Here is a 25,964-nt window from a genome sequence, read left to right as displayed (position 1 = left end):
TAGCGGGATATGACAGCGCTGAAGCTCTCCGGCTGTCACTCAGTGTTAGGCGGTGGGTGCCTTGAGAGGGTACGCCCGTCCTACCAAAGCCGGCTCAAATTTTAGCGGACGATCGGGACAATCAAGGACGGGCTATTTGCGCCCATGGAGTGAAAAAGAAAAAGACGAAGTTCATAAATACCTAGGTAGGCAAGGACACCCGCGTGTTGATCCCAATGGAGAACAAAGCCAGTTTCTAGGCTGAGAGAGCGATTCGACTAGTGAAGGACAACACTACCTAGGTTTCCCGAGGTCACGTCAAACGAGAGGCCGAACAGATGTCCGGGCTGTTCGCGTCGTCGCAGGCTGTCAAAGTGCCCCGGCGGGCTCCTGTGGAAGAGTGGGATGATAGGTGGATAACTACATCCCCAGGTCAGGACTCTGCCGTAAAGGTTTGCTCCACGGGGATCATACCACAATATACGTTCAATCACGACTTAGGATGAATATGAAGGAAATGAATAGCCAGTTGAAAGAGTCACCAGATTTCGGAATGTCCTTGAGGCCCCTTTTCTGCCACTTGCAATTATGTTGGCGTGTCTTGAACTCCAGAGATGGTGGATGCTGATGGGGCGTAACACTCGCTTCTCACTAGTAGCATGGTTAAACGCGACTGACCTTGGTTCTTCTCCTAGCTCTCTCGGTCCCACACAACCGCCCGCTTGGGGATGAACCCTGGGCTTAGGAGACCACCAACTCAAGGATGCTGGCAAGCCTCCTGGGTGGTCGAACCCCGGCAGGAGACTCCCATCAAGTCAACCCTCTGTTCCGCTCCATTTTAACACATCTTCCATCAATTCTGGGAGAATGTTTGACTGGTCAAGTGGCAGGAAGGTTGGCGCGCATCCTCGTCATCTCATCCACCTATTATTTGGCATTTTCTGTGCGCCATCCCAAAGAGTTAAGCTCTGGCGCAGGGATGGCCCGTCGGAGTCGGTAACGGAGTACGTAGTACGGCATTAGCAGCGCAGTGGGTGCCGCTGATTGCGGCGATATGCCTCGTATCTCGCCGATTGCCGTTTGCCATCTGTCGTGACAAGAAGCAGACACAGTCCCCAGATAGTAAACGCTCATTACTGACCGTAGGCAGGGTTCGATGCGTTTAGCAGACCAGCATGACTCCCCTTCAGCATGTAAATAGCTGGATCCCGTAAAGGTTGAGCGAACAGAGACCATGGGGTGGTGCGATGGCTTTGGCAAAATTGACAGTCCAGCTTCGAATCAAACCAAAAGCCTAAAAGACACCGGGGTGATCTGCTTGCTGCTTCCGCGCCCAAACAGCCCCGCCTAGTCTGTGAACCCCAGCACTGGAGCTGCCTAAAGCCTGCCCTAGAATGACTAACTCACTTAAACCAAACATTGACCACACTCTCCACCAGTCCAAGGTCCAACCGGCGAGCAGAAGCATCACTGCACTTTAGGCTCTGGCCCAGGCTTGTTGCACTACTGGCACCAGACCCGACCTGGCCTGTCAGTCGTGCCCTCTATCCGTACTCTCTTGCAGTGTCTACACTTCCTCAGTGCCGTTCTTGATCCAACCTCACCCATCTCCATCATTCCATCTCCCTACGAGGCTCAAGCCAGTGTTCTGGGGGTGATCTACTGTGGTTGCATTCACCCATCCATTTCCCTCGCCCCTCAGTCCTGGTTCCTCAGTCCTCGTTCGTCGCGCTCCGTCCCTGCCATTACAGCGTTGTGGAACCGGGCAATTTGGCCCATCCCTGATAGCTGCTCGGGTTGAGCTCCTGCGCTTTGCGAGCGCCGACGTCGTCGCAACCTCTAAATCAAGGGAACTCCCTCGTACGCAGACCTTGGGACACGCGAATCAGTTGGCACAGCATTTCGTTCTCCGAGTCGGGCCCAGGAGGACCGCAGGCGCCGAGATGTCGAACGATATGACGGGCGAACAGATGCAGGCCAAAATAACGGCGGCCAGACGAGAAGCCGAAGCTCTCAAAGACAAAATCAAGCGAAAGAAGGATGAATTGGCAGATACGAGCTGTAAGTCGACTGTTTTATCATCGTCAAGTGGCATGCATATGCCTGCTTGATGCGGATAGCTAACCTCCAACCCTGCTACAGTACGTCAAGTCGCGCTTCAACACACCGAGCCATTACCTCGGATAGGCATGAAACCTCGGAGGAACCTGAAAGGACATCTCGCAAAAATCTATGCCATGCATTGGTCAACAGACCGGCGCCATTTGGTTTCAGCGTCACAAGACGGGAAGCTCATTATCTGGGATGCTTACACCACGAACAAGGTCCACGCCATTCCCCTACGCTCATCGTGGGTGATGACCTGCGCTTATGCCCCCAGTGGTAACTACGTTGCGTGTGGCGGCCTTGACAACATATGCTCAATCTACAATCTTTCCACGAGAGAGGGCCCAACCCGTGTGGCTCGTGAGCTGTCCGGACACTCTGGATATCTGTCATGCTGTCGCTTCGTCAACGACCGAAAAATAATCACCTCCTCTGGCGATATGACTTGTATGCTATGGGATATTGAGACGGGCTCCAAGGTTACCGAGTTTGCAGACCATCTGGGCGATGTCATGAGCATCAGCATAAATCCCACCAACGCCAATGTGTTTGTCTCGGGCGCATGTGATGCATTCGCAAAGCTGTGGGATGTGCGGACGGGAAAAGCAGTCCAAACGTTTGCCGGCCATGAATCCGACATCAATGCTATTCAATTCTTCCCGGATGGAAACGCATTCGGGACAGGTTCAGACGACGCCTCATGCAGACTCTTTGACATCAGAGCCGATCGAGAGCTGATGGCTTACCAGGTGCGTGCACTGGTGTTGGGGCATATCGTCTGGTATATTGACATATCTCGCAGAATGAACAAGTCCTATGTGGCATCACGTCTGTTGCCTTCTCGGTCTCTGGTAGATTACTTTTTGCGGGCTATGATGACTTCGAATGCAAGGTTTGTACCGCTCGTAACCCACCAGCCCTTCACAGAACTGACGAACATCCAGGTTTGGGATACTTTGCGGGGTGACAAGGTGGGCTCCCTCAGTGGCCACGAAAACCGAGTCAGCTGTCTTGGTGTCAGCAATGATGGTATCAGCTTATGTACTGGGTCATGGGATTCATTAGTAAGTCGAGCCATTAATATCGAGTGTGACTGTGGGCAAACGGAAGCTAACAATCTCCAGCTCAAAATCTGGGCATGGTAAAACATGGGTTTTTGGGGCGAGGATATATTCTGCTTCAGCGGCGGCCACGGGCTGGCCAGAAACCTCCTTCGAAGTCGGCGAGAACACAGCACCATCAGCGTCAGAGCCACTTTTCCCTCACCCCCCGATTTCTTCGTCCCCTCCCGGTCAATCAATGCCTTCTTGAGTCGTTGCTGTCGCAGGCTTGATTGCGCATCAAAGGGAAAAGACGGGGTTCTTCACTCTTATCTGCGTCTCGAAAACAAATTCGACTGAACACTCCGCTGACCGGGTGTCTGGTACGAACAACCTCTTATGCCACCTTCGATTTTGTTCTCTTTCTCAGTCAGGCGTTTGCTTCCTAGGGACCTTCGAGTCTTTGCAGGGCAAGCACCTAATTTATCCTCGACGACTATGATGATCGGGCTTAGTGCGAATGGAGTTCGGTTTTATGTGCCACAACAAGCCTGCGATGTGGCCTGCAGGATTGTCTGTCTCCAGGGGACCCTCGACTTTTACTTTTGAGTACTCCTCGGAGAATCAAAAGACTTGTTCTGCTTGTCTCCTTAACATAGCGTGTCTACAGCAGCGCGAAAATTCTTAGACAAACAAAACAAAACATTCTGTGAATCGGCCCAATTGCTTTCGCCTTCTCTGTTTCCATACCATGTATCCTTCCCTATCACTGCCAGCATTCAGATCCCTGGCTTGTGGTTGATCAGAGTGGATTCTAGCAAGCAATATGCTCCAAGCAAGTCAGATCCACATCCACCGTAGAGAACAGGAAACGGTGTACCCAGAAGCAAATTGGCCATAACGTAGGAAGGACAAGAAAGAGGAAGACATGGAGCTATTCAGCGAGTCTGGCTGCTGCCACTATCGTCCTGGTGGGCTGGTCGTACCATGTATCGTGGATGCTGCGTATCGCAGATGTGTTCGTTCCCTGGGATTGGATGGCGGCTCGTTTTGCCTCGTTGCTCTAATCACTCAATGTCGGCATCTGGAGGTCGGCACTACAGCCTTCTAAATCATACGTGACGCATTGCGTCGAGGGTTTCTGGAGTATCCCGCGCGCTCGACGATCAAGGATTACGATCGGCATCGAACCTGCTTTTCCTCCTTGTCTGATTCTCGCTAGGAACAGCGGCTCGGTTTCTGGGACTACTGTGGATGGCAAAAGTGATATGAAGTCGTCACAGAAAAGCCTCCCGTAAGGGACAGGAATGCGGCCTACTACTGATGATGACAACGTTACGGAAAACAACTTTGACGTCGGCCACGCAGTACGAAGAATGAAAGCCCGATCGCTCAATTCTGCACCTGTGGGGTTGTCTCGTATCTGTTGGGCCTGTACACCTGCCTAGCGTTCGGCCTTGCATCGCCTGCGTCTGAATCCCAAAGCCAGAGGGGAAACGCCGTGTAGAAACATAGGGACACAAAACATGCCAAAGAGGCACCTACAATGCGCTGATCATGCAGCAGCAGCAGCCTGCATCGCTTCTCTTCACAACCGGACCGGAAACAAGGTACCGCCTATTCGAATCTCCAGCCGACGCTTCAAAAACTGGTTGTAATACAGCCTCTTGTTGCGTAAACCTCGCCGGCTCCTTAACAAGCACATCCGTCCCTCTCTTGATCAAGATTGATGTTGATAGGGTCCGAGAAGTCGCCGCCGTATTCCTCACTCTCTTCCTGGGCCAAAGCATTCCTTGCAATCACTTCAAAGGCCTGTTCGACGTTGATGCTCTCCTTGGCGCTGGTCTCGAAGTAAGGCATCTGGCCGCGCTGCTGGCAGTAGGCGAGGGCCCTTTTCTGTGAAATCATCCTCCGCTCTTCACCCAAATCAATCTTGTTGCCCAGCACAACGAAGGGGAAGCTCTCCGGGTCGCGCGGGCTGGCTTGGATGAGGAACTCGTCGCGCCAGGAGTCGAGTGTCTCAAACGATTTGGTCGAGTTGACGTCGTACACCAATACGCAGCAGTCGGCGCCGCGGTAGAAGGCGACCCCGAGGGACTGGAAGCGCTCTTGGCCTGCCGTATCCCACAATTGTAGCGTGACGGTTCTATCATCGACCGTGACTTCTTTGGTAAGGAAATCGGCGCCAATGGTGGCCTTGTAGGAGGTGGAGAATTTCTTGTTCACCTGGGCGAATACAAGCAGGTAGGTTAGTGATCTGTCTCACGCAAAGAAGTAGGAGCAACACTCACATATTGATTCATTAAACTCGTCTTGCCCACGCCGCTGTCACCGAGGATGATAACCTGAGCAAGAGGGTCTGTTAGCATGGTTCTGGCAGCGGCGAACGTGCATTGCATCATCATACCTTCAACAACACCTTCTTCCTCGACGACATGTCTGTCGTTTATGATATCTGGCTGCGCTGAATGCTTCTCAAGGAGGAGATGTGGTGATCTGTTCCGGCCGCCGATCGGCTTCTTCGCTGCTTCGGGATCACTGTGGCTCACGACGGTCGCCAGGCAGTGGAAAGAGGGGTGCGACGGTGCGACGATGAATATAATCAGAAGCAGATGGGGTTTGTTGGGTTGTGCAAATCAAAGGATTGGTAGCTGTAACTGGACGTGGAACGGGAATGCCTGTATCATGCGTTCCTCACAGAGTAGTAAATCGTCATGGGATGCGGTGTTATTGGGGAGCATCAGGCAGTACGCACCTCCAGGTACTAGTAGTAAAGTAGTATGAAGATAGTGGCTAGTACACAGTAGTAGCTGCTGGCAAGTGGACCATAGCCACTTGAAACTTGAGAGTACAACCGCAGTCTGTCGGGCTGGCAACTGATGAGATCACGGGCTGACCGAGCAGGCTCTAAGCCTTTCACTATCGATCTAGTGCAAGACCTAGTGCAATAAGTACACAGTTAGTAGTACCTAGCGCTCTTTGCATGTGGCGCCCACTGCTGTCAGCCAGCCAGCCAGGATCAGATTCGGCAGCTCAGCCGACAACCTTCTACAACGTACTGCGTCGTTTGATGCTTCAACCTCGAATTCATGCTCGATGGGAACAGAAGTACGTACCTATCTTGTGTTGAAGGAGTATCTAGTTCCTCGGCCCTTCTATTCTGTGCAGCTACTTAGCTGAGACCTGAGGAGTTTGAACTCATCGCTGAGGTGAAGTAGACGGTCACAATGCATACTCAATGAGAGCATGGCTACCTGGACCGAGCAATATCTGGCGGCATTGCGCGCCAGAGACCAGGTAGAGAAAGCAAATCTAGACCTTTACAACTACTGTACGTCCTCGTCTCCGATGCATGGAAGATCTCCTGCTGACACTCGTTCCTGCGTTTAGGCACAAAGCTTGCAGACGAAAAGGCTGATTTACAGAAGAAGGCTGCTTTACATGTTTCGGTGGAAGATGCAGAGCCGCCGACATCGCCTCAGCCATCGATCATGGGAATGGGCATGAGGAGGGTTGCATCCCCGGCTATTCGTCCAGACTCGCCAACCCTGGTACAAATCCGGCAGGATTTGGCCAAAGCCCAGCAAGAGCGTGCTGACCTTCAATCCCGTCTTGACGCAACTTCCCGTGAATTGGCTGCATTGAAGGCAAAGGCAAGATCGGATAGCAAGAGCATCGCTCAATTGAACTCCAAACTATCACAGCTGACGCTCAAGCTACAAGACCGTGACGAGGAGCTGAGAGGCAAAGCCAAGTTGATCGAGAACGTCCAAGACGAGAACGTGACTCTGAATCTACAATTGAACCTGGCTGAGGAACACTCCGAAAAGTTGAAGAAGGAGAACAGAGAACTCGTCGACCGATGGATGGCAAGGATGGGGAAGGAGGCTGACCAGATGAATGAGGATAACAAGTTTGGTTGACTCCGCCATCATTGGCACGAGAACCCAGTGGCAGATGCTACCATTCACAATGCTCCTCCTCCGGACGCGCCAGAACTACACGACCTCAGGTTGCAGGGTTGGATGTTTCCTTCTGACATGCTGCTCTCATCGATCCACGCTTCATGACCAGGCCCGCAGAGCGTCCCGCGTCACGGAAGGATTCTGAAACCATTCTTTCAATGCAGACCAGACCCTTGAGCAGTTCCCCTTACACGACAGCATCTCATACTATATCTCGAATTCTGCTAGCAATATCGAAGCGGCGACTTCCCGTAAGATTTAGCCACCGGATCTACTGTTCGTCTATCTGGCTCTCAGACGCACGCCGAAATCGAGACAGCATTGCGAGTGCTTTCATCAGCAAGAATTGGTTGTCGTGACTGTATGGGCATACTACAGACCGTTTGGCAACTTGCAGGGCACATTACAAGCATTATGCTTCGCGCTCAATGAACAACATTCCGATTCCTGATGCACGGCAGCAGGAAATATGGGATAAGATTACCAGTGGTAATTTAAGGGGCACCCTCTATGCAATGCACGCTGCCGAACCAACGCTATGCGGTATCATCATTCATCGCTCTCATGCAATCGCTGACGAAATGGCCCTCCTATGCCCAGCAAGGTCATACCCATCACAGCGGAAAGCGGAAGCTACACGATCTAAGTGAAGCCTTCCATGGTCTTGACAAAATTTTCCAATTCCGTGGAGTCTTTGCGCTGGTGATACCACTTGCCTGGATCGTCTGTCCAACTGACCATTCCACTCCAGCGATCTTTCTCGATCACGGACAGCACATTGACAGGATCATTCACGTTGGAGTCCTTGATCTTGTGCGTCGGGCTGCGAAATGGTTTCAGACTGACAATGTGCGCTCCTTCCTTGACATCCAGAAAGACGTATTTCAGCTTGTCGTTTAGCTCCGCTGTGAAGGCTTGATTGTTCACGAGGATAACGTCCGCTCGCTTCAGAACTTGCCGGACTGCTTCGTTCCTAAGAAAGTCTCCATGAATCAGGTGGATTTCGCCGGGTTTGATCCCCCAAAGGTGGCAACGAGCAGGGAATTCTTTTGCCTGGAGCTGAGCCAATGCGTTCGGATTATCCATAACCTCGCAACCCCACGACTCAGAACCTGTCTCCAGTGCGGCTTGGAGGACGCAATTGCCGACGCCAGATCCCAGATCGATGAAGACCTGGTCCGATTTCAGGTTCGTTTCCTTGAAGATACGGCTCAGGAATTTCGGCAGAAGTTCGCCATAGACATTGTCCGAAAAGCTTTCGTAATGTCTGACAAGATTCACCTGCGGCGACACGGTGCGAGCGTAGACCTGGTTTTTGATTATGTGTTCGACCAGCCTCAGATCGACGCGGTTCATCTGATCCAACCTGTTCGCGATTGTACCGTCCTTGCGCTTTTCTACCACCAGCGCATTATATCTCTCGACTCCATCGATGTACCTGGACTGCGCACCAACCCGTCCCTTCAGTCCTAACATTGCCTGCCGATGTAGCAACTGAACGAGTCCAGAGCCATCGGCTTCGCTAGTAACCTTGCTGGCGGATTCGCTGTCGAGATAGTATTCGGCCACGATTTTCATATTGGCCTCTATTTCGTCGAGAGGCTTGAAGTCCGAGGAATCAGTTGGCTTTACCAGCTGATATTTTTCGCGCTGGACCGCGCTTGGGTATTGAAGCTCGATTGTTGGGCATTCATCTTCGTCCCCCTGCAGTGCCGTAAAGAATGGCTGATATTTATCCCTGCCTTGTTCTATTATCGTGCTGTTCGCGATATCCAGCGCATGCACCATTGGCAATATGATGTCTTCATCCTCGGAGAACGCCTTAGGATCTCGGACCTGACGCTTCTCGTCTATGCTCTGTTTGCGGCCGACTCGTACCCGCTTCCTAGGCTTGTCTTCGTCTTCTGCGCTTTCGTCGTCCGAGCTGGAGAATTTCGGCGTCGAAACGGCAGGCGATGCTCTTTTGACGCGGTTGTGACTCTCCTGCTTCACCCGCTCGAGCGGTTCCCGACTCGGCTGTCGCGAGGCTATCGAGGCCGGCGTGGCTGATTTGCGAGGCGTACTCGAATTGCGCGCGCCACCGTTGAGATGTGGCTTCGGCAAGGGTTGAGGCCTCGAATGCGCTCCTGAGGATTGTGTTCGCGCCGTCGGCTTCGGTGTTGTATTCACAGTGACGACCTTCGTAGTAATTTTGAGAGGAGCCTTCTTTGCCTTCAAGGCAGCGAACGACAAGGGTTTGTTCTGCGGCGACAAGGATCCCATATTGAAGGCCTGGGAGTTTGGCAGGAATTGGTCGCAACGAGAATTAATAGCGAAGGTGCCTCAAATGCCGCAGACATGGAGTTATCGAAATGAATCGCCGGAAAATGGCAAAGTATATTAAATTGAAGTCTTTAGGAGTAGAAGTCCCATGAGCGAAGGGTTGAGGGTGTTGAAGAACAGTGTGCAAAGAGCCGCTTGAAGATTATGGCCGTTCCCGCTGCGCCCGAACACCAAAAGGCCAACGGGGCAACTTGTACGCGGCTAGGCGGATTAACCTGCAAGGTACGCAGTTTGGCAACGTCATTCTCGAATCTGCGCAAACGTTATATTAGGTCCGTACTCGGTGTTGTTACTGTCTGTCATCTGGTACATGATTTTACTAATGCTCACTTTTGGGGCTCCTAATGGATTGACATAAGTGACGGGCATCTCAGGAGTTCGACTCATCCGACGAGCTGTTGCGCCGCCTGGAGCTGCGGGAGCCGTTGTCTCCACGATCATTCCACGACCTCTTTTGACCTCGTCCGCGCCCACGAGAACCCCTCCCTCCTCTATAGTCATTGTGGCCCCTCGAAAAGTCTCGATGATCGTACTCCTTCTGGGCCGGAGTCTCTGGATGCTCCTTCACCCACTCTTCCAGCACCGACGAGATTTTAGAACCCCACACATCCTCTCCAGCCCCCAAGTCTTCGTAAGTCAGTGTTGGAATGAAGCTCGCCGGAGCCGGCTGGACAGTGGTATAGCTCCCCTGTTGGCTGCGAATCAGAGAAGCCATCGATCCGTATGAGCCACAAGCAATGCCGAGATCGTACGCAAAAGATCGCACGTAAAAGCCGCTGCTGACAGTTAAAAGAATGCGTGCGGCTGGAGCATTGGCGGGGAACGCCTCTTGCGCAGCAGTGTGAATGTGCATTGCGGCTTTCTTCTCGTAAGGGATTTTGTTAATATCGGAGCCCTTTGTCTGTTCGGTCGCAGGCTTTTCAGGCACCTCTGCTTTTGCGACTGGGGCGGTCGCCTGTCTTGTTGCCTCGACTCCTGCCATAAGTCTTTTGGCAAGGGCCTTTTCCTCTTCGGGCGCTTGTTCGGCCGGCCAGCGGAAATCGTGGTCGCCTGGCGCGTAGAACTCGAGAAGGGAGCACTCTGAGACTTCGACATCACGAGTTTCCAGTTCCCGGGGGAGTTCTTTGCCGGTTCTTGCATACTCGTAGGCTTTCATACCGTTAATCTTGATCGCGCTGAAAAGAGGCGGCATCTGCTTCTGTTTCCCACGAAATCCCTCAATCTTTTCTTCAACCAGATCTTTGGTGATATGCTCTGCCGGGGTTTCTGCAACGACCTTTCCCGTCACATCATACGTATCCGTACTTTTCCCAAACAGTACGACAGTCTCATAGGTCTTCTTGCACCCTAGGAAATCTTGCAAATACTTCGTGCCCCTGCCTATCCCGACAATCAGGATGCCCGTCGCCATGGGATCAAGAGTGCCCCCGTGGCCCATTTTAAATATTTGGTCATTGCCTTTCTTCCGCCGCTTAGGCTGGTGTCGCTCTTGTTCTTCCAAAGCATTCTTTGTACGCTGAAGCAATGGCGCAAACGTCTTCGAATCGGCGAATTTGTGTTGGAGGTCACGGAGGACTTGAGCGGAGGACAGATTCGGAGGTTTGTTCACAGCTACAATCACATTTGGACATGTCAGGGTCTGTGTAAGGACACACGCAACGTCTCAGGAGAGGAATTGGCCTCACCGAAGACACCCTCGAGGACTCTTCCGGATGGCTGCGCCATCTTGAGCAGTTGGTACGCTTTCATAAAACGAAGAGAGCTTTGGGGGATCGTGAGCGGTGCGAGCCCAGCAAATGGACTCTGCGACAAGGAAAACAAACGGCTCACTCTTACTGCAAGCCTCTGCAGTAGCACATCGCTGTTCGTGCGGAGTAGCGACGTCGACGGAGACCAGCACGTGACAAAGAATGACTCGGGCCTTTGCACCCTTCAAACACGGCAGTGGCCACCTACCGCGCCCAGGCGCGCAGTGGGCTCTTCAGCCTCTCCCAGCCTCGACCTTCAAGTTTGCAGCAGTCCCCGATAATGAATGACTGTTCCTTGACAACTCATCCCCCAGTATAACCTTGACCGGCCCCAACCATTCTATACGTGCCTTGTTTTCTCGGCCGCTGTATCAAGAAGCGTGCCCGGCGATCCCAGTTTGATGGCCATCCCGAGAGACTGCTGCCCCGCGGATTGTCAATGACCTAGCGCGACTCGAGGTGTGAACAACAGCATGAACCAGAGATTCCTCTCACCTGGATATGTCCACCTACCCTGAAGAACGCGTGCTTAAGCCCCTCGATCCGGTACCCGATGATGTGAATGACTGGCCGGATTTCGCGCTGCGAGAAGCCAAGATCTTCCATCAGGGCAAAGGCAGATATGCGGAGCTGCTGCAGGCTTCCGAGGAGACACCGTTATGCGTCCTGGGCGAATTGATGCCTTTGGACGATGAGCAGGAACACCTAGGTATGCATACATCATTACAACCCCGGGGACTTCGAACACACCGCTGACGACTGTGACGCAGCATTAATTAACGACCCGCTCTATGTACGAATAAAGATTGAAAATGTTACCCATTACAGTTTTGGTCAAGACGATGACGGAAAACCGGTGATCTGGGCTGCTGGAAAAGCCGGATGGTACGAGATTTCGCCCTCAGATCGCTATCTGAACCATTACAATGATACAGTGGAGGCGATCGACTTGTTTTATTTCATGGTCGACAAGCAGCAGAAGCTGCCACGGAAACGACAAAAGTTCGGGTTCATGGTTGACCCCTTCCTGACGGATTATCAAAAACACACCGGGTATAGAATTGACGATGACGACGAAGCCATGGAAACGATCCACAAGCACCACAATTTTCTTCTGAAGCAGATGATTGAGGAACGAGAAGGCATTGACTGGTCGCAGACACATTTATGGAAGCACCTAGCTGAGACATATGCGGACGAGGTGGCAGAGCTGAAGGCAAAGCTGGCTCAAGCGAACCAGGCCAATGGGGCGGACGAAACTGAGTCCGTCGAAGAGGAGGAAGAAGAAGCACAGGAAGATTCAGGGGAACCACAAGAAGATGGCAGCCGTATCAACGAGTCCGATAGAGGATCTCAAGGCCCTTCAGAAGGTGCTTCAAGTTCCGAGTCCGTTCCAGAACTGGAGCCCATTGACTGGACCAAAACGATTTGGGATCTGCTCAATGTTCTTCGCAAATCGGCCAACTTCAACATGCGTCATTGTGGTATTGACGAGGCGGCTACTGAACTACAGAAACTGCCTTCATTCGAGGGGAGTCACGAGGATGCAATTGCCGCGTTAGAGCGCTCAGCCGAACCCTTACTCAGATTGATGAATGAGGCTAAACTCCGGAAGAAGTTTAATTGGTCTACCCGGAGAATATATGATGAGTTGGAAGCCACCCTGGCGGAGGAAGTGGCCGAGGAGGTCATGAAAACACCTGGCAAACCTGGCAAACAGCGCCATCGCATGAAATCTGTCCTCCGGCCCAGCGGCGCCGGCAAGGCACACAAACGTGCACAAGGTGCGGGAGACTCCCTTGACGAGGACGAGGAAATGAGCGATCTCCCCGTCACGACTCCAGTTGCGCGACGGCAGGGCGCACCGCTGCTTAACGGAGTCGTAGAAGCGGACGCTGAATCGGTGGGAAGCCGTGAGGACAGTCCGAGTCGACAGCTTAATGGCCACCTCGATCCCGACCCTGACGCATTGCCCGAACTGCCGCCCGGCCCAGAAGCACAAGAGATGCTTGATCTTGTGACGCAAGAGGCAAAACGCGTTGGAAGACAGCACCAGACATCACACCTTCAGGCATTTTTGGGCCAGTGGGTGATCTGATCTGTCATGTTCGAGTGTGAACGGCGTAAATGCGGTGGTGGGCTCCTGGCATTGTGTGTGTTCGTGATTATGATACCCCCTAGTGCTTTGATATAAGGTAGATGGTCTACCAGTGGCGTCCAAGGGGACTATCTCAGCAACAACATGCTTGATGCATTTTCATCCTTATCACCTGGTCGCTGCTCTCCTGCTCTTCCCCGGCCTCTGAGGTTTTCCTTTGCCCTTCATCTTGGCCGCCGAGAAGCCGCGAATATCGGCACTGCTAGCAGCGTCACCGCTTTTCGAGAAGCGTTTCTTTCCGCCAAACCCATATTTCTGGTCCCGCTTCTGTCTCTTGACATTAGGTCCTGGCCCTCGTTCTCGGCCGGTACTGTCTTTGGAAGGACCGGCTTCAACGTCAATGCTCTGGAAGATGTCGTTATCTTTTTCAGTGATGTTGCCACTGTCCTGGCCCTTGCGTTCTAAGAGGGGTTATGCGTTAGTACACTGTAGACAAGATGAGAGCGGTGGCATCCTCTCAAACCCGAACACAGTAGAAAGACATAAAACAGGGCGGACGGGAACATACTTCTCTTCAACTCCTTGATCTTGTCCAGCGTGCTTCTCTTCTCCTTTGCCCTCTCTTGCTCCTTGGCCACCTGCACAGCCTTGCCGAACTTCTTTGCATCGCGCAGTTTCCTGGCCTCCTCTGCGGCCTTCTTCGCCGCGGCGTCGTCGTACATCTTCTTCTTGATCTTGCCCATGTGCTCATCACTCTTAACCATCTCGGCGAAATAGTCGGGCGGTCTGGAGAACGGGACCTTTTCCTTCTTCAGCAGCGCACGCCCTGCGATCGCGCCCTCTCGAGCGATCCGGTAGAATTCCAGCTCTCTCGTCAGATCGTCGTTCGGGTCCGGGATCGACTCGGAGGCCGGCGGCAGCGAGGAAACAAGCGAGTTGTGAAGATGGAAGGGGGTCTTGGACGACTTGACCAGGGCGATTCGGTTCCTGGCCGCAATCAGCGCCGGGCCGTTGTTGATGGTCAGTCGCTGATGCGGGATCGTGTCTTCGAGGTCTTCGTCGTCGAGATCCGACAGCGGCACGTCCGACTCGTTTTCCGCTTCCGACGCAGACGCGTCTGCTGGCTGATGCGGCTGTGGTATCGTGCCATTGGAGGAGGCGGCGGTCTGGTCGTTCGTTTTGTCGTTGTCATTGTCGGATTCAGATTCTTCTTCTCCATTGTCGGAAAAGTTTGCAAAGTCGCTTCCCGTCTCAGCTGTCTCGTGGACTGCATCGCCCGTGGTAATTGAGGTTTCTTTGCCGGCGTCGTCAGCCTCATCGTTTCCTTCTACTTTTGCCTTTGCGCCCTTCTGTCGCTTCCGCTTCTCGGCCTCTTTTGCCTGCGCTTTTCTCTTCTCGGCCTCATAGTCTCGTCCCTTGTACGCATCTAGCGCAGTGAGAAGCTTGCTCTTCTTGGCCATTGTGGAAGATATGGCGAAATTCCCAAGATGAGAAGACAGAAACAGTTGAGCAGCAGACCAATTCTCGGGGGAAAGGCAAAACTGTAATATGCAATATGCAATATGCACGATGCGGGTTTTGCTACGGAAAAAATTTAGGCGCGCTCTGAGTTGCGTTAGAACGCTTATCGCGGTTATCAGATCGGAGTGCGGGCTAAAATGGGCTTGGGCTTAGGAGGGAGGCCGAGAGCGGAGCCACTGCCCTCTTATCCATGGAACGCGGGTTGCACTCCACGGCAGTATCCGTCCACGCATCTACGAGACTCTGGCCATATCTGCGCCCCATCAGTCAGTCTATTTCCAACTTGTCTGCACATCTGCTTTTCACTTCATTCTAGCAAGTCACTTGGAGAGCAAGAAGTCTTGGCCTGTCTCGATATGTATTCCGCATAAGGGTCCCGCCAGATGCTCTCGTGAGAACTTAGGCCGTGTTGTCGAGTCCAGTGTTTCGCGTCGGGTCCGCCGTGACGCCCAGCGCACAACAGACCGATACATGAACTGAAGTGGTGATACCAGTATGGTAGGTGTTCCAATACTACAGAGAGAGGTGTCGCCTGATTGTAGCGGTTATGGAAGGCCTCCATCTCTTTGAGCGTGCTTTGTATCTGGCCAGTGATTTCTAACATCCCACTGTACGCTGATTAGTCCGCCTTCTCGGAACCGCCGACCCATTCCTCGAGCGAGCCTCCTCTCTCCGGCCCCAGCGGCGTGGACAACACCATGAGCGCGACCCCTGCGGTGTCTGACGTGGCCGGCCCGAACGACGCCGCTACGAAACTGGCCGAAGCCATCGACGATTTCCTGGGTGACCTCGAGAAGAAGTTCAAAGGGATCAGTGACGAGATCTTGACAAAGCGTGAGTTTGGATCCCGAGGGCTCTTACGTGGCCATTGTTTGGGAACCCGGCTGCCGTGGGGTACGTTGCTGATGCGGTAAATCGTGCAAATAGTCGACGACATGGCCGAGCGATGCGACCGGCTGGAGCAGGAAATGCTTCTCAGAGATGCCAGTACGATGGAGAATGTTGGAAAAGCACACGCAGGGTCGACAACGGGTTCAACATAGGAATCAATAGCCGCTTGGATACAGTTTGCCTTTGCTTCATCATCGACGAAGCGGCGTGCATGAGCCACGGAGAATGGTTACGACCTTCATCGGAATCTCGATTTGGTCGCGAGACGGTGGCTTACACAGTGAGGTCTCCTTGCAACAGAAGCCCGCGGCCGATTCCCTACAGAGTACGAATTTGCCACTATAAACAAACGATCGAGGCGCAAATGGTATCCTATGCGGATGGTAGATTCTCGAGGCCTTCCGGAATCCCTGATCGTGGCCAGTGTTCTATAGAGGCCACCAGTTATCTCATTCCCAAACTCCTTTTCCAGTTCCCAGTAGTATTTCCTACAACTCGCTCTTGGGAGCATCCTTCACCAGGAACTTAGACAAGACATTGCTGCGTCTTTGAAGATCATCAATCTTCTCCGGGGCCAAACCTCCCTTCTTCAGGAGACCGGCCAATCTGGTCTGTTCCTTCTTCGCATATTCTGGGTTGCCGCTCAACTTGGAAAGGGCACGCAGATAGTAGTCGACCGACTTGTCTTTCACGTCCTTTGCCTTTTTCTTGATTTCTGCTGTTGCCTTCTCGACGTCTTTGATGCCCCCAGCCGTGATGTATTTGGCGAGGACACTGTCGATGGCTTCAACCGTGCCTGCCTGCGTGTTCAGACCACCTCCTGGAAGTCGATAAGTGCTCGCTTTCGAGTTGACGAAATCGACGAGAGCCTCTTCGCTGCGTGGACCGCTATACGGTTCAGGCTCAGTGGAGCCCTTGGGGAAGAACATGATGGTAGGATAGCCAGTGATACCCTGTGCTTGGGCGGTGGCTTTGGAATTCTCGGCTTCGGCATCGATCTTTGCGATGAGGACATTGGGTTCCGCGGCGAAATCATCGGCCAGTTTCTCCCAAGTCGGAGCAAGTGTTTTGCAGTCTGTAAAGCGAAGCAGATTAGAAGGAGATCTGTATTTTGGGGGCTTTCGGGAAGACTTACGTCCGCACCACGGGGCGGTGAAGGCGACCAGCACGTCCTTGTCTCCGCCGACCTCTTGCTTGAAAGTGGTATCGGTCAACATCTCGACGTGGCTAGGAGCCTTTTTGGGACCCTTGACCTTGACGCCGGTCTTCTCGACGATGAACTTGGTCAGACTCTCAAGATCCCGGCCGCCGTTGTAGTCTTCCGGCTGGCTCCCAGGCTTGCCGTCAAACCATTTCAACGTGGGAAATCCTTGCACACCAAATCTCTTGCCCAGCTCTTTGTGGTTGTCGGCATCTACATTTGCGATGGTGACTTTGTCACCGCTGGCAGCGAACGCCGTCGCCAACTGTTCAAATGTGGGAGCGAGGTTCTTGCAATGGCCGCACCAAGGGGCGAAGAATTCGACCAGGGCCGGTTTGTTGGACTCGAAGACGATCTTGTCAAAGTTCGAAGGGATCAGGTTAACGACATCGGAGGCGGCTGCGACGAGGGGCAGGGCAAGCGCTGCCAGGGAGAGGAGAGACCGAAGTTGCACCATGACGGCGCTTCACATAGAACGATGGTGCGTGAGAGAGACAAAGATGCAGGTAACAACTAGGTATGTCACAGTTGTTCAGAGGTGAGGTCAAGAATGCGTACTCTGTATAGATAGAGAATTGCTCGGTGATGGCCGGGCGTTCATGTGGCGCTGTCAATAAGTAGTGCCTAATATACTACCTCAGTTATTTGAGTGACGCTCAGGGTCCTCTGCGGAAATGTGGGACGCGTTAGGATTTCCAAGCATGCGGAAAGGACACATCAGCATGTTTTCCCCCTGACTTTACCTCAGCCTCGTCCCGTCTTCCTTTGTAGTGGCAGTGTGTGATACACCACGGATAACTACCTCTTCAAAGGGCAGCAATAGCATGATGACGCAGCAGAAACTACATTTGAAGATACTGTCTTGTGAGAGCAATCCTTATGCACATAGACATTAACTAAGAAGCGTCGTGAAGTACAGTGTGGTCGGTCACATAGACCCAGTAAAGCAAGATTGCCAAACCTCCCAAATGGCTCCCTTGGCTTTCAACCACTCCTCAAAGCGCCAGTACTGATTGATCGTCATTCATAAATCACAGGGACGTAAAGATTGCTTGCTGTGAGTGTCGTTACGCCTCGGCCTGGTTCCCTGGACTATTTGCTGTTTCCGTACAGCTGGTGATAAGCATGGTGAGCATCAACAAGCACTGGTGGATAAGTTAATCGCAATCTCAAACTCTTCAAGAGCACACTTACTTCGTAGGACTTGTTGTTGAGCATGTCTGCCCTCACAAGCACACTGGATGCACCGTCCATCTTTGAGGTCAAGAAGAATACTCCAAGCCATTTCTTCTTGTCCCAAATCGGGCAGCGATAGCCTCTTGAAGTCGCTGAGATGGTATTTGCGGCTGACACTTTTCATGTTGGCATCTGTCATGGCTGGGGAAAAGATGAGATATCCCTGATCATCGACCCTCATGAACCGCCGCTTCCAGAGAAGAGTTTCGGGAAACTGCACATTGACGTCCCCAATATCGACCACATGTAGCAGAGATTCTGATGCCGAATCGTGCCGAGTCAGTTCGGACTGCTCTTGTATTGTGATCGGTTGTGCCGGCTCCTTTGATGGATGGTTCTTATTTCGGGGCGACGTCAGGTTGGACATCCGCTTCATCAACCTACTAGTCCTGGAGCCTTTGGGCTTTTCCTCATAAGAAGATGCAGCGTCGCTTGTGGATCGCGGGCCATGTTTTTTGTGGGCACTCGCGTATGAAAGTTTGCTTGTGTTGGACTCGGAACGGGGTAGATTTGTCTGCGAAGCGGATCTGTGGGAAGAAAATGAGAATCTACTTTTTTCAGACTTCGTCGGGCTCATAGTCAGAGACTGCATAGAGGTCAAGGATACGTCATGAGGCAGCTCGTCATGTTTTTCATGCTCGACGATCAGAGGGCTCCGGAACAGGTTGAGTGGTGTATGATAACTTGAACTGGGTGACATAGGAGGACGTTTGCCGCTGTTATCCCTAACAATCCTTGCAGTAACAGAAATGCTGTCGCCCTTTTGCACTGGTCCTCGGTCATCATTAAGGGGCCGCTGAAGTGCTGTTGACGCCAGATTGGACGGGTCGGATTCGTAATGGGCTTTTGCGAAAGGCAACGGCTTCGGAGGGGATTTCTCAGTGGACATGTTAGGACTTTGTTGATTGGGGATGAAGGCCGAACGCTTCAAGAAGGCCGAGAACGCTGCTCGTCCACCACTGGCCACCCGAACTGGTGGTGGAGGAGGTAGGGATTGTGTATCTTTCGTGGTCAATACCTCCAGAGCTTTGATTCGTTTGGAGATACCACTTCCCAGAGTAGGCTTTTTAGTGAGAGGTACTAGAGCCGGTTCAGCCTGTACAGGAGGCCATTGTGGAAGAGCGGTGGAAACGCTGCGAATGCTAGCAGAGCTCTTCCGATCGGGCGTGCTTCGTGCACTCTGTCTCGCTTGGTAGTTGGAAGTGGAAGTCTTGTTGACGAAGTCGCGTAATTTGTCCGAACTACCCTGCGACATGATAGGAGTCACGGGCGATCGTGCCACAGAGACTGGCTTCGCCTCGTGTACTGTGGCATTTTGCAGCTCCTCCATCAGTGCCTCATCTTCCGACATGTCTGAAGTGGAAGTATCACCACTCGGTAATATTCTTAGAGGCTCAGTTGGTGCCTGCCGTCTTTGTTTGGACAACGGAGCGATGCCGTTGGTCCTACTTTGTGAGGCATCTGCTGTGGTTGGAGAATCTTCGTCCTGCTCATCCTGCACCTGAGCGGAGCTGGCGGAACTGGGAACAACAGTCGAAGCATCTCGATCAAGGGGCCTCTCGACCTCTATTGATGCAGCATGCACCATAGATTGAGTGGGCTCATTTTGCGCAGGATTGGCAATTTCTCCTTCTGCCAGTCCGGCAGCACTGTCGTCCACAAAAGCATCGGCGGAGCTCAATATATCCTCTCTGTTAATGACAATAGCCTTCGGTGTAATGGAAGAGCTTGTACCAGATGACAACGACCGGGGCTTACGAGAACCGGCTTCCTGTTCAGAGACCGAAGATGCCTTTGTCGAGAGTTCTTCTGAAATATTCGTCGTGAATGTGGGCGACGTAGTGCTTGATGACTGTGCCAGTTTAGATTCTTCGTCGATGTTTGCCAGTTGTTCTTGACTTGGTAAGGACGACAGGTGGCTGCTCGAAGCATACGGGCTGACACTTGAATCGGATTCATTGTGAGTGTTTGCATTCAGCGGGGCAGACGACGTTGCTGTTGAGGCCCTTTGCGCTAGCAACATATTTCGTTTCCGCAGCTGCAGAGCCTTCATCAACCTCAGCTTATCTGGAGTGGCTGCCGAACCTTCCGTTGTCGTAGAGGCAGGACGTAGTAGTGTGGGCCGGCTTTCGCTCGGTTTGTACACCGACTGGAGGTATGTGGGAGATGGCAACCGCGGAGGTTCCTTGATTGAGTGGCTCAAAGGGGCAAAGCGACCAGGGACGCTCCGCGTAGATTGTTGGGAGCCGGGTCGTAGTGAAGCGCCCACGACAGATCTGGTGCTCACACGAACTGTAGTTGGGAGGTTGGCGACCGGCCGCACGTTCCCATTCACGTCAATGTCGAAAGTGCCAGAGGTCTTGGGGCGATGAGCCGCGTCGACGTGCGGCCGGGGACCCAGCTTCTTCTTCGACTTGACGGTCGCGTATGATGCAACGTGATTATTCCATTGACTGATGCTGTCCGACTCGGCTGCTGAGAGGTGATGTGTGTGAGGGCGAGGGGTGAGTGGTTCGGCGGCAGATATTGTTGCGGCTGCGTCTAGCAGGATGTTGTTCGCAAAATCGAAATCAGGCGCTTTGGCAGGCTCCCTGTCGCCGGTTGCGGGCGGACTTTCTTCAGGAGTAGCAGGTAAAGACTTGTCGAGAGACGGGAGCTCTGAAGCTGCCGGTGCTCTTGGAGCGAGATTGTCCTTCCTCAGCGGTGCAGTTGTCTCAGGTTGTAGTATAGTAGCACTGTCAGGCTTCGTACTCGCCGCCGCGGCAACCGCCTCCTCTTTTCTCTTCGCCAAAAGAGCCTTCGCAAGGACGGCACTGGCAGGCAGTTCGTCGAGTTCGCGCCTTCCGTAGGTCGGTGTCATCGGTTCCTCAGGCAGAGCAGACATCGTGACCATCTCATCTGCTGTCCAGGTCGCCTCCTCTGCATCTTCGGTAATTTCGTCCAGCCTGCGTCGTCGCAAGGAGGAGTTGGACGAGGTCAGCGAAGCGGCGGAAGGTAGCACCATTTTGTTCAGGCCCAATGCAGAGTCGGTCAACTCAGACGCCGCAGTAAAGGAGAAAACGGTGTCATGCGGCGAGAAGGTTTCCAAGACGGATTGAAATTGGACGGTAAGCCGCACTGTCAAGTAAGTCAGTCGTGCAGTCAACATGGGATTCAAGTTGTGCTTGACCTTGCAGTAGACGCGAGGTCCCCTCCGGCACATATTTGAGGATGACCTTCTTGCGGCGATATTGCAACCAGCCGTATAACGGCGATTTCTCTTCATATTGCTCTATCACGTTCCTCACTTCCTGAATCCCTCCTGTGCCTTTCTTCAACAACTCAACCGTGTCGCGGTTGATGTAGCTCAACAGAAACCTGCACCGAACGAGTCAGCACTGAGCCTCCCGACAAACCGATCCCTCCGAGCCTACCATCCTCCAGCCTCCGCCAGCGCAGCCTGGTGCGCTTCGGCGACAGCAGTTCCATCAAGGCCATTCAATGACATTTCTCAGCCTCATCAGGGGAGGCCTGAAGCCCGGACGGTGTTCAAGGAGGCACACATACAATCGAGAAAGCAGTCATCTATCGATGACCAAAGGTCCAGAAAATCGCCCGACAATCCTCAGTGACCAAGACCAGCGCGCTGGAGATGCGCCTTCGAGGGGCAGCAACATCAAGGCCATTATTGTTTGAGGCACAGCGCAGAGCGCTATCCGCAGTTTCAGGGGTCGCTGTTACAAGCCATCACCCATGGTGTGCCAGCTAGGAAGCGAGACTAGACATGGGTTAGAACACCCCAGGGCAGACCCATCTCCGTACAGCGACGTCCTTGTGAACGCCAGTGGAACCAGTTTGACCTCAAAATCCCACGAAAGGAGGTTTGCGTCCTAGGGCCTCTTATTCGACCACGCTTCCGTGAGCCAAAGACCAATTTCCCGAGCCGTGTTGGCTTGAGTCCTTGATCTGACGGGCGGACCGCTGCCAGGGGACATGACACTATCACTCTTTCGGCCTTCTGGAGCCTTCAGCCCTCCTAGCCGTTCCTGGGCTTTGTGTCACCGTCGACTTTTTTCATCTCAAGCACAGTGTGAAGAAAGGAAACCAGATTTTGTTCTATGAACGCAAAGCTGAATTGACCAAAACAGCGGATTGCTTGCCTCAATATCAAGCATATCTGTGATGTGGCTTTCCTCGTTGTTAAGGGTCACAGAGATCAACGGCTCTTCCTATGTCATGACAACGGTCATTGTGATATTTATATTGACCTACACTAGGTGCCGCGATGCTTGAGCAACTGGCAGATGTTATACTACCCCAGGATGCATCTCCGGGCAGTCGCTATTTCGTCTTCTTATCATGCATAGTTCACGGTCATCACTGTGCCGCTGCCAGCCACTCGGAAACGATATATTGGGCACTCATACCCTGCACAACCCATCCCCATACTCTCATAACATCCAGGGCCGTGGTGAGCAATTATATCATGTTGAACCAGTTGGAAGATGTAGGCAGCCATTGTTCATGACACTACCAAGTTCAATAACAGCAGCGTGTTTCTCTCTCCACGCGATGCCACACACCAAATCACGTGACCATGACTTTGATGTCGGCGGGAGTGTCTCAGGCACCCATTTCGACACCTATTTGGTCGATCAACGTTAGTAGTTGTCCGATGCGGAAGATGATATTTCTAGGCGCCTAGGCGATATTGCGCTGTTATAGATTTACTGAAAATAGGCGTAAAAAAGGCCCTTTTGTGACAACTTGCCATCCTACCATAGCGCGTATACCTGGATATCCTGAACCGTGTAAGTTAGTACAGTACCCCTAGGTAGAACCGTCTTTAAACGGTAGTAACCTCGGGGAACCGTATATATACGGTAGATTTTGCCGAAACGTGTTAAAGCTACGAACGGTGTCACGATAGGGAACCGTACTATAGTAATTATTTAATGACAAGTCTGGGGGCATTCCGTCCACAACTTCAACTTTAACTTGCCCGCAACCTGGAGACCAAACACCAAATAAACGTCAAGCTTCTTCCGCTCTCCATTCATGCATGCCACCTAACTCGATTTGATCCGTGTCGCGTTAAACGCTGACAAGTACTCTCGCGACGTGCTTGCCGCAGCCGTACGCCTAGAATGCATCAGACATCATGACAATCACCTCCGTCTCATCCATCGTGACCGAACGGCGATTTCCCACGCCTCCTCCAGGTGGCCAGCCTCGGTCAGAACCGCGAATCTACCCTGCCCCGGGTTTCCCCTTCAAAGGATGGCAACCTCCGCAGCCGGATGGCTACCGACAGAGTGCTGCTACTCCTAGTGAAAGTGCCATCGTCATTGACAATGGTAACCGAACACCTGAGCCTTCCAAAAGACTCAAAACTGACGAGGTTTACCGCAGGTGCCCATACCATCAAGGCCGGATTTTCCTTCGACAAGAACCCCCGACTCTTCGTTCCTCCGATCGTCGCAAAGTTCAAGGATCGTAAATACAACAAGTACTGCTCATTCGTGGGCTACGATGCCTACGCCGATGCCACCACGCGTGGCCAGATCCGGACCGCGTTTGAGCAGAATACCAGCATTCCGACCAACTGGGACATCATGGAGGGAATATATGACTACATCTTCCTGAAGCTGGGGGTCGACAACGAAGGCAGCGTGGCGCGACCTCTGGTCATCACCGAACCCGTCGCGAATTTGGGTCATAGCAGGAGGATGATGAACGAGATTCTCTTCGAATGCTACGGCGCCCCTAGTGTCACCACGGGCATCGACAGCCTATTTTCCTATCGATACAACAAAGGCCAGTCCGGTCTGATTGTATCCTCGTCGCATACTTCGACCCATGTCATTCCCGTGCTGGACCGAAAACCACAGATGCAATCATGTACGCGCTTAAATTGGGGAGGCTCGCAAGCCCAGGACTTCCTGCTGAAGCTCCTGCGGCTGAAGTATCCAATGTTCCCGGGGAAGATGACCACGGAGCAGATGGAGGCGTACATCAAGCAATACTGCTACTTATCGAAAGACTTTGCATCCGAGATTTCCACATACTTGGACTGGTCGGGCCTGGAGGAGGAGCGCGACATCGTTATCCAATATCCTTACACTGAGCAAGTCGTGGTCGAGAAGTCCGCCGAGGAGCTAGCCAGGATTGCCGAACGGAAGAAGGAGTCCGGCCGACGTCTCCAGGAACAAGCTGCAAAGATGCGCCTGGAGAAGCTGATCAGAAAGGAGCAGGAACTAGAATACTATCAACATTTGCACCAGACCTATCTCGAAGCCCCTACCAAGAAGGAGCAGCGCCGAATCTTAGACGACGAAGAGCTCAAGGATGAAGCCGCCCTTGAGCGGATCATCAGAGAGTTAGATAAGTCGATCCGGAAGTCCAGGAACAAAGACCTTGGTGCCCCTGAAGAGGAAGAGAAGCTCGAAGAACAGCTGAACAAGTTCCCCTTGCTCGATGTTCCGGATGACCAACTGGACGAGGATGGCATCAAAGAGAAGCGGCACCAGAGACTGATGAAGTCCGGTGTGGAGGCCAGAATCAGAGCCAAAGAAGAGAAAGAGCGTGAGAGGGCACGAGCTGCGGAAGAAGAAAGACGGGATCTGGAACTGCGCGAAAGTCGGTTTGAAGACTGGCTTGCGGGCCGTCGGCAACAGCGAGAGCAGCTTCTGGCAAAGATGAAAGAGCAAGCCAGGCAAAAGGCTGATTCGGGTAACCGCAAAGGCATTGCCTCCCAGATGCGAATGAAGACCTTGGCCAATCTGGCTGCCGACGGCCCCAAGCGGAAGCGCAGAGGCGGAGGAGACTACGACGATGATTTCGGAGCGAATGATGAGGACTGGGGCGTGTATCGGACGGTGGCCACTGAGCCGGCGAGCGATGACGAGGAGCCGGAAGAAGATCCACTGACAGCATTGAAAGCTGTCGAGAGTGAACTTCTCCAGTTCGATCCCGAATTCTCCGAGAAGGACACCATTGAAGCCCAGAATGACTGGACGAAGAGTGTCCTACATGCATTCCTACGCGGTGCCAGGCCTGCGGATCCGGAGAGCCAACGGGAGGCTAATCAAATCCATCTGAACGTTGAGCGGATTCGCGTGCCCGAGGTTGTCTTCCAGCCCGGAATTGCAGGAGTCGATCAGGCCGGTCTCGTTGAAATCATCGAAGGCGTGGTCATGGGCCGGTTTTCAGATCCCAATCAACGAAAAGCACTTCTGAGGGACGTGTTTCTGACGGGCGGAAATACCATGTTTTCCACTTTCGAAGAGCGACTCAGAACGGAGCTGACTGCAGCCATGCCAGACGATCTCACCATCAATGTCCGCAAAGCGAATGATCCAATCCTCGACGCCTGGAAAGGAGCAAGCAGTTGGTGGAACAACCCGGACACTCCCAGCCGTGAAGCAGCGACCGTGACGCGAGCCGAGTATCTTGAGAAAGGAAGTGATTATATTAAGGTATGTCTCCGTCGTCCACTTTCTCCATTTGCGGGATAGTCGCTAACCCTTGTGAAGGAACATGAACTGGGCAACTTTGTGTCGCCCATGTACAGTTTTGGAGCATGATTGTGTCTGCATGGCGTCTTGCTGTACAAAGTATGAGAGACGGCTCAGCGACGGCCCCGGCTCGTGCAAGTGGGAGCGTTTCCATCCCCTGCACTGCTTCGAGATGTGTCTTCAGCTAGAAGCGCACCTAGTCCAGCAACCAGCAACCTCGGCATATTTTACAACTGGCCTTGAGTTGGGCCTGCAAGGACATTCCATCGAGATCACGTCAGTCTATTGAGACAATGGTGCCTTTCTGCTCATGAACGTTGGGGCAGCACCAGAGCCGATGCGAGACAGACAGATCCTAACC

At 52.9% G+C, this 25,964-nt stretch overlaps 11 protein-coding genes across 11 annotated transcripts; 5 read left to right on the top strand and 6 right to left on the bottom strand.

The window, feature by feature from the left end:
- Window positions 1-1,922: 1,922 nt before the first annotated feature.
- A1O1_02589 (guanine nucleotide-binding protein subunit beta) lies at window positions 1,923-3,230 on the top strand (the record flags this gene model as incomplete). Its single annotated transcript, XM_007723500.1, has 5 exons — window positions 1,923-2,040; window positions 2,122-2,834; window positions 2,888-2,977; window positions 3,030-3,149; window positions 3,210-3,230. The coding sequence occupies 5 exons, from the start codon at window positions 1,923-1,925 to the stop codon at window positions 3,228-3,230; spliced, it is 1,062 nt and encodes a 353-aa protein (XP_007721690.1).
- Window positions 3,231-4,817: 1,587 nt separating this feature from the next.
- On the bottom strand, window positions 4,818-5,562 carry A1O1_02588 (Ras-like protein Rab7; the record flags this gene model as incomplete). The annotated part of the gene is made up of 3 exons (XM_007723499.1): window positions 4,818-5,351; window positions 5,417-5,470; window positions 5,533-5,562. The coding sequence occupies 3 exons, from the start codon at window positions 5,560-5,562 to the stop codon at window positions 4,818-4,820; spliced, it is 618 nt and encodes a 205-aa protein (XP_007721689.1).
- Window positions 5,563-6,371: 809 nt separating this feature from the next.
- A1O1_02587 (uncharacterized protein) lies at window positions 6,372-7,048 on the top strand (the record flags this gene model as incomplete). Its single annotated transcript, XM_007723498.1, has 2 exons — window positions 6,372-6,456; window positions 6,516-7,048. 2 exons carry the CDS (start codon window positions 6,372-6,374, stop codon window positions 7,046-7,048), a joined length of 618 nt encoding a protein of 205 aa, XP_007721688.1.
- A 684-nt stretch (window positions 7,049-7,732) lies between these two features.
- Window positions 7,733-9,352, bottom strand: A1O1_02586 (uncharacterized protein; the record flags this gene model as incomplete). The annotated part of the gene is made up of 1 exon (XM_007723497.1): window positions 7,733-9,352. One exon carries the CDS (start codon window positions 9,350-9,352, stop codon window positions 7,733-7,735), a length of 1,620 nt encoding a protein of 539 aa, XP_007721687.1.
- A 430-nt stretch (window positions 9,353-9,782) lies between these two features.
- A1O1_02585 (uncharacterized protein) lies at window positions 9,783-11,137 on the bottom strand (the record flags this gene model as incomplete). The annotated part of the gene is made up of 2 exons (XM_007723496.1): window positions 9,783-11,023; window positions 11,068-11,137. The coding sequence occupies 2 exons, from the start codon at window positions 11,135-11,137 to the stop codon at window positions 9,783-9,785; spliced, it is 1,311 nt and encodes a 436-aa protein (XP_007721686.1).
- Window positions 11,138-11,661: 524 nt separating this feature from the next.
- A1O1_02584 (uncharacterized protein) lies at window positions 11,662-13,258 on the top strand (the record flags this gene model as incomplete). The annotated part of the gene is made up of 2 exons (XM_007723495.1): window positions 11,662-11,869; window positions 11,931-13,258. The coding sequence occupies 2 exons, from the start codon at window positions 11,662-11,664 to the stop codon at window positions 13,256-13,258; spliced, it is 1,536 nt and encodes a 511-aa protein (XP_007721685.1).
- A 168-nt stretch (window positions 13,259-13,426) lies between these two features.
- On the bottom strand, window positions 13,427-14,718 carry A1O1_02583 (uncharacterized protein; the record flags this gene model as incomplete). The annotated part of the gene is made up of 2 exons (XM_007723494.1): window positions 13,427-13,719; window positions 13,827-14,718. 2 exons carry the CDS (start codon window positions 14,716-14,718, stop codon window positions 13,427-13,429), a joined length of 1,185 nt encoding a protein of 394 aa, XP_007721684.1.
- Window positions 14,719-15,477: 759 nt separating this feature from the next.
- A1O1_02582 (uncharacterized protein) lies at window positions 15,478-15,693 on the top strand (the record flags this gene model as incomplete). The annotated part of the gene is made up of 1 exon (XM_007723493.1): window positions 15,478-15,693. The coding sequence occupies one exon, from the start codon at window positions 15,478-15,480 to the stop codon at window positions 15,691-15,693; it is 216 nt and encodes a 71-aa protein (XP_007721683.1).
- Window positions 15,694-16,158: 465 nt separating this feature from the next.
- Window positions 16,159-17,328, bottom strand: A1O1_02581 (protein disulfide-isomerase A6; the record flags this gene model as incomplete). The annotated part of the gene is made up of 2 exons (XM_007723492.1): window positions 16,159-16,745; window positions 16,806-17,328. The coding sequence occupies 2 exons, from the start codon at window positions 17,326-17,328 to the stop codon at window positions 16,159-16,161; spliced, it is 1,110 nt and encodes a 369-aa protein (XP_007721682.1).
- Window positions 17,329-17,963: 635 nt separating this feature from the next.
- On the bottom strand, window positions 17,964-21,594 carry A1O1_02580 (uncharacterized protein; the record flags this gene model as incomplete). Its single annotated transcript, XM_007723491.1, has 4 exons — window positions 17,964-18,016; window positions 18,066-21,224; window positions 21,277-21,464; window positions 21,521-21,594. The coding sequence occupies 4 exons, from the start codon at window positions 21,592-21,594 to the stop codon at window positions 17,964-17,966; spliced, it is 3,474 nt and encodes a 1,157-aa protein (XP_007721681.1).
- Window positions 21,595-23,247: 1,653 nt separating this feature from the next.
- On the top strand, window positions 23,248-25,672 carry A1O1_02579 (uncharacterized protein; the record flags this gene model as incomplete). Its single annotated transcript, XM_007723490.1, has 3 exons — window positions 23,248-23,443; window positions 23,499-25,564; window positions 25,622-25,672. 3 exons carry the CDS (start codon window positions 23,248-23,250, stop codon window positions 25,670-25,672), a joined length of 2,313 nt encoding a protein of 770 aa, XP_007721680.1.
- Window positions 25,673-25,964: the final 292 nt, after the last annotated feature.

Source organism: Capronia coronata (genome assembly GCF_000585585.1).
Source record: "Capronia coronata CBS 617.96 chromosome Unknown acBCG-supercont1.2, whole genome shotgun sequence".
In the NCBI taxonomy this organism is placed as follows: domain Eukaryota; kingdom Fungi; phylum Ascomycota; class Eurotiomycetes; order Chaetothyriales; family Herpotrichiellaceae; genus Capronia; species Capronia coronata.
Note: the sequence above shows the minus strand (reverse complement) of the source record. Positions and strands in the feature narration are given on the sequence as shown.